We start from the raw sequence: 7,500 nt of genomic DNA on the forward strand, positions 1-7,500 counted from the left end.
AGAAACACCCCCCCCCCCCCCCCCCCCCCCCCCCCCCCCCCCCCCCCCATGTTGGTGCTGGAAGCTGTGACGGTGGTGTGTACGGTGAGTGTGGACGTGATCCAGACTGGAGAAGCGTACACCAATCTGCTGGACTGTGCTCTCACGCTCAACAGTAATTACCCCTCTATTCATCTCTATTCCTCCTCTATTCATCTCTATTCCTCCTCTATTCATCTCTATTCCACCTCTATTCATCTCTATTCCACCTCTATTCATCTCTATCCCTCCTCTATTCATCTCTATCCCTCCTCTATTCATCTCTATCCCTCCTCTATTCATCTCTATTCCACCTCTATTCATCTCTATCCCTCCTCTATTCATCTCTATCCCTCCTCTATTCATCTCTATTCCTCCTCTATTCATCTCTATTCCTCCTCTATTCATCTCTATTCCACCTCTATTCATCTCTATCCCTCCTCTATTCATCTCTATCCCTCCTCTATTCATCTCTATTCCTCCTCTATTCATCTCTATTCCTCCTCTATTCATCTCTATTCCTCCTCTATTCATCTCTATTCCTCCTCTATTCATCTCTATCCCTCCTCTATTCATCTCTATTAAACCTCTATTCATCTCTATCCCTCCTCTATTCATCTCTATTACACCTCTATTCATCTCTATTCCTCCTCTATTCATCTCTATTACACCTCTATTTATCTCTATTCATCTCTATTACACCTCTATTCATCTCTATTACACCTCTATTCATCTCTATTACACCTCTATTCATCTCTATCCCTCCTCTATTAATCTCTATTCCTCCTCTATTCATCTCTATCCCTCCTCTATTCATCTCTATTACACCTCTATTCATCTCTATTCCTCCTCTATTCATCTCTATTCCTCCTCTATTCATCTCTATTCCTCCTCTATTCATCTCTATTCCACCTCTATTCATCTCTATCCCTCCTCTATTCATCTCTATCCCTCCTCTATTCATCTCTATTCCACCTCTATTCATCTCTATCCCTCCTCTATTCATCTCTATTCCTCCTTTATTCATCTCTATTCCTCCTCTATTCATCTCTATTCCTCCTCTATTCATCTCTATTCCACCTCTATTCATCTCTATCCCTCCTCTATTCTTTTCTATTCCTCCTCTATTCATCTCTATTCCTCCTCTATTCATCTCTATTCCTCCTCTATTCATCTCTATTAAACCTCTATTCATCTCTATTCCACCTCTATTCATCTCTATCCCTCCTCTATTCATCTCTATTACACCTCTATTCATCTCTATTCCTCCTCTATTCATCTCTATTACACCTCTATTTATCTCTATTCATCTCTATTACACCTCTATTCATCTCTATTACACCTCTATTCATCTCTATCCCTCCTCTATTCATCTCTATCCCTCCTCTATTCATCTCTATTAAACCTCTATTCATCTCTATTCCTCCTCTATTCATCTCTATTCCTCCTCTATTCATCTCTATCCCTCCTCTATTCATCTCTATTACACCTCTATTCATCTCTATTCCTCCTCTATTCATCTCTATTCCACCTCTATTCATCTCTATTCCTCCTCTATTCATCTCTATTCCTCCTCTATTCATCTCTATCCCTCCTCTATTCATCTCTATTACACCTCTATTCATCTCTATTCCTCCTCTATTCATCTCTATTCCACCTCTATTCATCTCTATCTCTCCTCTATTCATCTCTATCCCTCCTCTATTCATCTCTATTAAACCTCTATTCATCTCTATTCCACCTCTATTCATCTCTATCCCTCCTCTATTCATCTCTATTACACCTCTATTCATCTTTATTACACCTCTATTATCTCTATTCATCTCTATTACACCTCTATTCATCTCTATTACACCTCTATTCATCTCTATTACACCTCTATTCATCTCTATCCCTCCTCTATTCATCTCTATTCCTCCTCTATTCATCTCTATCCCTCCTCTATTCATCTCTATTACACCTCTATTCATCTCTATCCCTCCTCTATTCATCTCTATTACACCTCTATTCATCTCTATCCCTCCTCTATTCATCTCTATTCCTCCTCTATTCATCTCTATTACACCTCTATTCATCTCTATCCCTCCTCTATTCATCTCTATTACACCTCTATTCATCTCTATTCCTCCTCTATTCATCTCTATTACACCTCTATTCATCTCTATCCCTCCTCTATTCATCTTTATTCCCCCTCTATTCATCTCTATCCCTCCTCTATTCATCTCTATTCCCCCTCTATTCATCTCTATTACACCTCTATTCATCTCTATCCCATCTCTATTCATCTCTATTCATCTCTATTCATCTCTCTCCCTCCTCTATTCATCTCTATTTATCTCTATTACACCTCTATTCATCTCTATCCCTCCTCTATTCATCTCTATCCCTCCTCTATTCATCTCTATTACACCTCTATTCATCTCTATCCCTCCTCTATTCATCTCTATTCCTCCTCAATTCATCTCTATCCCTCCTCTATTCATTTCTATTCCTCCTCTATTCATTTCTATTCCTCCTCTATTCATCTCTATTACACCTCTATTCATCTCTATCCCTCCTCTATTCATCTCTATTACACCTCTATTTATCTCTTCATCTCTATTACACCTCTATTCATCTCTATCCCTCCTCTATTCATCTCTTTCCCTCCTCTATTCATCTCTATTCATCTCTATTCATCTCTATCCCTCCTCTATTCATCTCTATTACACCTCTTTTCATCTCTATCCCGCCTCTATTCATCTCTATCCCTCCTCTGTTCATCTCTATTACATCTCTATTCATCTCTATTACACCTCTATTCATCTCTATTCATCTCTATTACACCTTTATTCATCTCTATCCCTCCTCTATTCATATCTATTCCTCCTCTATTCATCTCTATCCCTCCTCTATTCATCTCTATTACACCTCTATTCATCTCTATCCCTCCTCTATTCATCTCTATTACACCTCTATTTATCTCTATTCATCTCTATTACACCTCTATTCATCCCTATCCCTCCTCTATTCATCTCTATCCCTCCTCTATTCATCTCTATCCCTCCTCTATTCATCTCTATTCATCTCTATTACACCTCTATTCATCTCTATCCCTCCTCTATTCATCTCTATCCCTCCTCTATTCATCTCTATTACACCTCTATTCATCTCTATCCCTCCTCTATTCATCTCTATTACATCTCTATTCATCTCTATTACACCTCTATTACACCTCTTTTCATCTCTATCCCCCTCTATTCATCTCTGTTAGACCTCTATTCATCTCTATTCCTCCTCTATTCATCTCTATCCCTCCTCTATTCATCTCTATCCCTCCTCTATTCATCTCTATTACACCTCTATTCATCTCTATCCCTCCTCTATTCATCTCTATTCCACCTCTATTCATCTCTATCCCTCCTCTATTCATCTCTATTACACCTCTATTCATCTCTATTACACCTTTATTCATCCCTATTCCTCCTCTATTCATCTCTATTACACCTCTATTCATCTCTATTGATCTCTATCACACCTCTATTCATCTCTATCCCTCCTCTATTCATCTCTATTCCACCTCTATTCATCTCTATCCCTCCTCTATTCATCTCTATTACACCTCTATTCATCTCTATTCATCTCTATTACATCTCTATTCATCCCTATCCCTCCACTATTCATCTCTATTCATCTCTATTACACCTCTGTTCATCTCTATTCCACCTCTATTCATCTCTATTCCTCCTCTATTCATCTCTGTTCCACCTCTATTCATCTCTATCCCTCCTCTTTTCATCTCTATCCCTCCTCTATTCATCTCTATCCCTCCTCTATTCATCTCTATCCCTCCTCTATTCATTTCTATTCCTTCTCTATTCATCTCTATCCCTCCTCTATTCATTTCTATTCCTCCTCTATTCATCTCTATTACTCCTCTATTCATCTCTATCTCTCCTCTATTCATCTCTATTACACCTCTATTTATCTCTATTCATCTCTATTACACCTCTATTCATCCCTATCCCTCCTCTATTCATCTCTATTCATCTCTATTACACCTCTATTCATCTCTATTCCTCCTCTATTCATCTCTATTCATCCTCTATTCATCTCTATTACGCCTCTATTCATCTCTATCCCTCCTCTATTCATCTCTATTACATCTCTATTCATCTCTATTACACCTCTATTCATCTCTATTCATCTCTATTACACCTCTATTCATCTCTATCCCTCCTCTATTCATCTCTATTACACCTCTATTCATCTCTATTACACCTCTATTCATCTCTATCCCTCCTCTATTCATCTCTATCCCTCCTCTATTCATTTCTATTCCTCCTCTATTCATCTCTATCCCTCCTCTATTCATCTCTATTACACCTCTATTTATCTCTATTCATCTTTATTACACCTCTATTCATCCCTATCCCTCCTCTATTCATCTCTATTCATCTCTATTACACCTCTTTTCATCTCTATCCCTCCTCTATTCATCTCTATCCCTCCTCTATTCATCTCTATCCTTCCTCTATTCATCTCTATCCTTCCTCTATTCATTTCTATCCCTCCTCTATTCATCTCTATTACACCTCTATTCATCTCTATCCCTCCTCTATTCATCTCTATTACATCTCTATTCATTTCTATTACACCTCTATTACACCTCTATTCATCTCTATCCCCCTCTATTCATCTCTGTTAGACCTCTATTCATCTCTATTCGACCTCTATTCATCTCTATTCCTCCTCTATTCATCTCTATCCCTCCTCTATTCATCTCTATCCCTTCTCTATTCATCTCTATTACACCTCTACTCATCTCTATTACACCTCTACTCATCTCTATCCCTCCTCTATTCATCTCTATTCCACCTCTTTTCATCTCTATTCCACCTCTTTTCATCTCTATCCCTCCTCTATTCATCTCTATTCCACCTCTATTCATCTCTATCCCTCCTCTATTCATCTCTATTACACCTCTATTCATCTCTATTCATCTCTATTACATTTCTATTCATCCCTATCCCTCCACTATTCATCTCTATTCCTCCTCTATTCATCTCTATCCCTCCTCTATTCATCTCTATCCCTCCTCTTTTCATCTCTATCCCTCTTCTATTCATCTCTATCCCTCCTCTTTTCATCTCTATCCCTCCTCTATTCATCTCTATTACACCTCTATTCATCTCTATTCCTCCTCTATTCATCCCTATCCCTCCACTATTCATCTCTATTCACCTCTATTACACCTCTATCATCTCTATTCCTCCTCTATTCATCTCTATCCCTCCTCTATTCATCTCTATTCCTCCTCTATTCATCTCTATTCCTCCTCTATTCATCTCTATTCCTCCTCTATTCATCCCTATCCCTCCACTATTCATCTCTATTCATCTCTATCCCTCCTCTATTCATCTCTATCCCTCCTCTATTCATCTCTATCCCTCCTCTATTCATCTCTATTCCTCCTCTATTCATCTCTATTACACCTCTATTCATCTCTATTCCTCCTCTATTCATCCCTATCCCTCCACTATTCATCTCTATTCACCTCTATTACACCTCTATTCATCTCTATTCCTCCTCTATTCATCTCTATTCCTCCTCTATTCATCTCTATTCCTCCTCTATTCATCTCTATTACATCTCTATTCAACTCTATTCCTCCTCTATTCATCTCTATTCCTCCTCTATTCATCTCTATTACACCTCTATTCATCTCTATTCATCTCTATTACATTTCTATTCATCCCTATCCCTCCACTATTCATCTCTATTCCTCCTCTATTCATCTCTATCCCTCCTCTATTCATCTCTATCCCTCCTCTTTTCATCTCTATCCCTCCTCTATTCATCTCTATCCCTCCTCTTTTCATCTCTATCCCTCCTCTATTCATCTCTATTACACCTCTATTCATCTCTATTCCTCCTCTATTCATCCCTATCCCTCCACTATTCATCCCTATCCCTCCACTATTCATCTCTATTCACCTCTATTACACCTCTATCATCTCTATTCCTCCTCTATTCATCTCTATCCCTCCTCTATTCATCTCTATTCCTCCTCTATTCATCTCTATTCCTCCTCTATTCATCTCTATTCCTCCTCTATTCATCCCTATCCCTCCACTATTCATCTCTATTCATCTCTATCCCTCCTCTATTCATCTCTATCCCTCCTCTATTCATCTCTATCCCTCCTCTATTCATCTCTATTCCTCCTCTATTCATCTCTATTACACCTCTATTCATCTCTATTCCTCCTCTATTCATCCCTATCCCTCCACTATTCATCTCTATTCACCTCTATTACACCTCTATTCATCTCTATTCCTCCTCTATTCATCTCTATTCCTCCTCTATTCATCTCTATTCCTCCTCTATTCATCTCTATTACATCTCTATTCAACTCTATTCCTCCTCTATTCATCTCTGTTCCTCCTCTATTCATCTCTGTTCCACCTCTATTCATCTCTGTTCCACCTCTATTCATCTCTATTCCACCTCTTTTCATCTCTGTTCCACCTCTATTCATCTCTGTTCCACCTCTATTCATCTCTGTTCCACCTCTATTCATCTCTGTTCCACCTCTATTCATCTCTATCCCTCCTCTATTCATCTCTATCCCTCCTCTATTCATCTCTATCCCTCCTCTATTCATCTCTATCCCTCCTCTATTCATCTCTATTCCACCTCTATTCATCTCTATTCATCTCTATTCCACCTCTATTCATCTCTATTCCACCTCTATTCATCTCTATCCCTCCTCTATTCATCTCTATTCATCTCTATTCCACCTCTATTCATCTCTATTCCACCTCTTTTCATCTCTATCCCTCCTCTTTTCATCTCTATTCATCTCTATTCCACCTCTATTCATCTCTTTTTCACCTCTTTTCATCTCTATCCCTCCTCTATTCCACCTCTTTTCATCTCTGTTCCACCTCTATTCATCTCTGTTCCACCTCTATTCATCTCTATCCCTCCTCTATTCATCTCTATCCCTCCTCTATTCATCTCTATTCCACCTCTATTCATCTCTATTCATCTCTATTCCACCTCTATTCATCTCTATTCCACCTCTATTCATCTCTATCCCTCCTCTATTCATCTCTATTCATCTCTATTCCACCTCTATTCATCTCTATTCCACCTCTTTTCATCTCTATCCCTCCTCTTTTCATCTCTATTCATCTCTATTCCACCTCTATTCATCTCTTTTCCACCTCTTTTCATCTCTATCCCTCCTCTATTACACCTCTATTCATCTTTATTTCACTTCTTTTCATCTCTATCCCTCCTCTATTAATCTCTATTCATCTCTATTACACCTCTATTCATCTCTATTCCTCCTCTATTCATCTCTATCCCTCCTCTATTCATCTCTATTCCTCCTCTATTCCACCTCTTTTCATCTCTATCCCTCCTCTATTCATCTCTATCCCTCCTCTATTCATCTCTATTCATCTCTATTCCACCTCTTTTCATCTCTATCCT

General features: G+C 38.7%; 1 protein-coding gene across 1 annotated transcript in view; it reads left to right on the plus strand.

The window, feature by feature from the left end:
* The first annotated feature begins 46 nt into the window (after positions 1 to 46).
* Positions 47 to 7,500, plus strand: part of ncapg2 (non-SMC condensin II complex, subunit G2) — a 25,930-nt gene continuing 18,476 nt past the window's right edge. The window contains exon 1 of the mRNA XM_083542653.1: positions 47 to 154. Within this exon, the coding sequence (XP_083398779.1) occupies positions 49 to 154 (106 nt within the window). The 5' untranslated portion in view covers positions 47 to 48. The remainder of the gene's footprint in view (positions 155 to 7,500) is intronic.

Source organism: Silurus aristotelis, assembly GCF_946808225.1.
Source record: "Silurus aristotelis genome assembly, chromosome: 5".
In the NCBI taxonomy this organism is placed as follows: Eukaryota; Metazoa; Chordata; class Actinopteri; order Siluriformes; family Siluridae; genus Silurus; species Silurus aristotelis.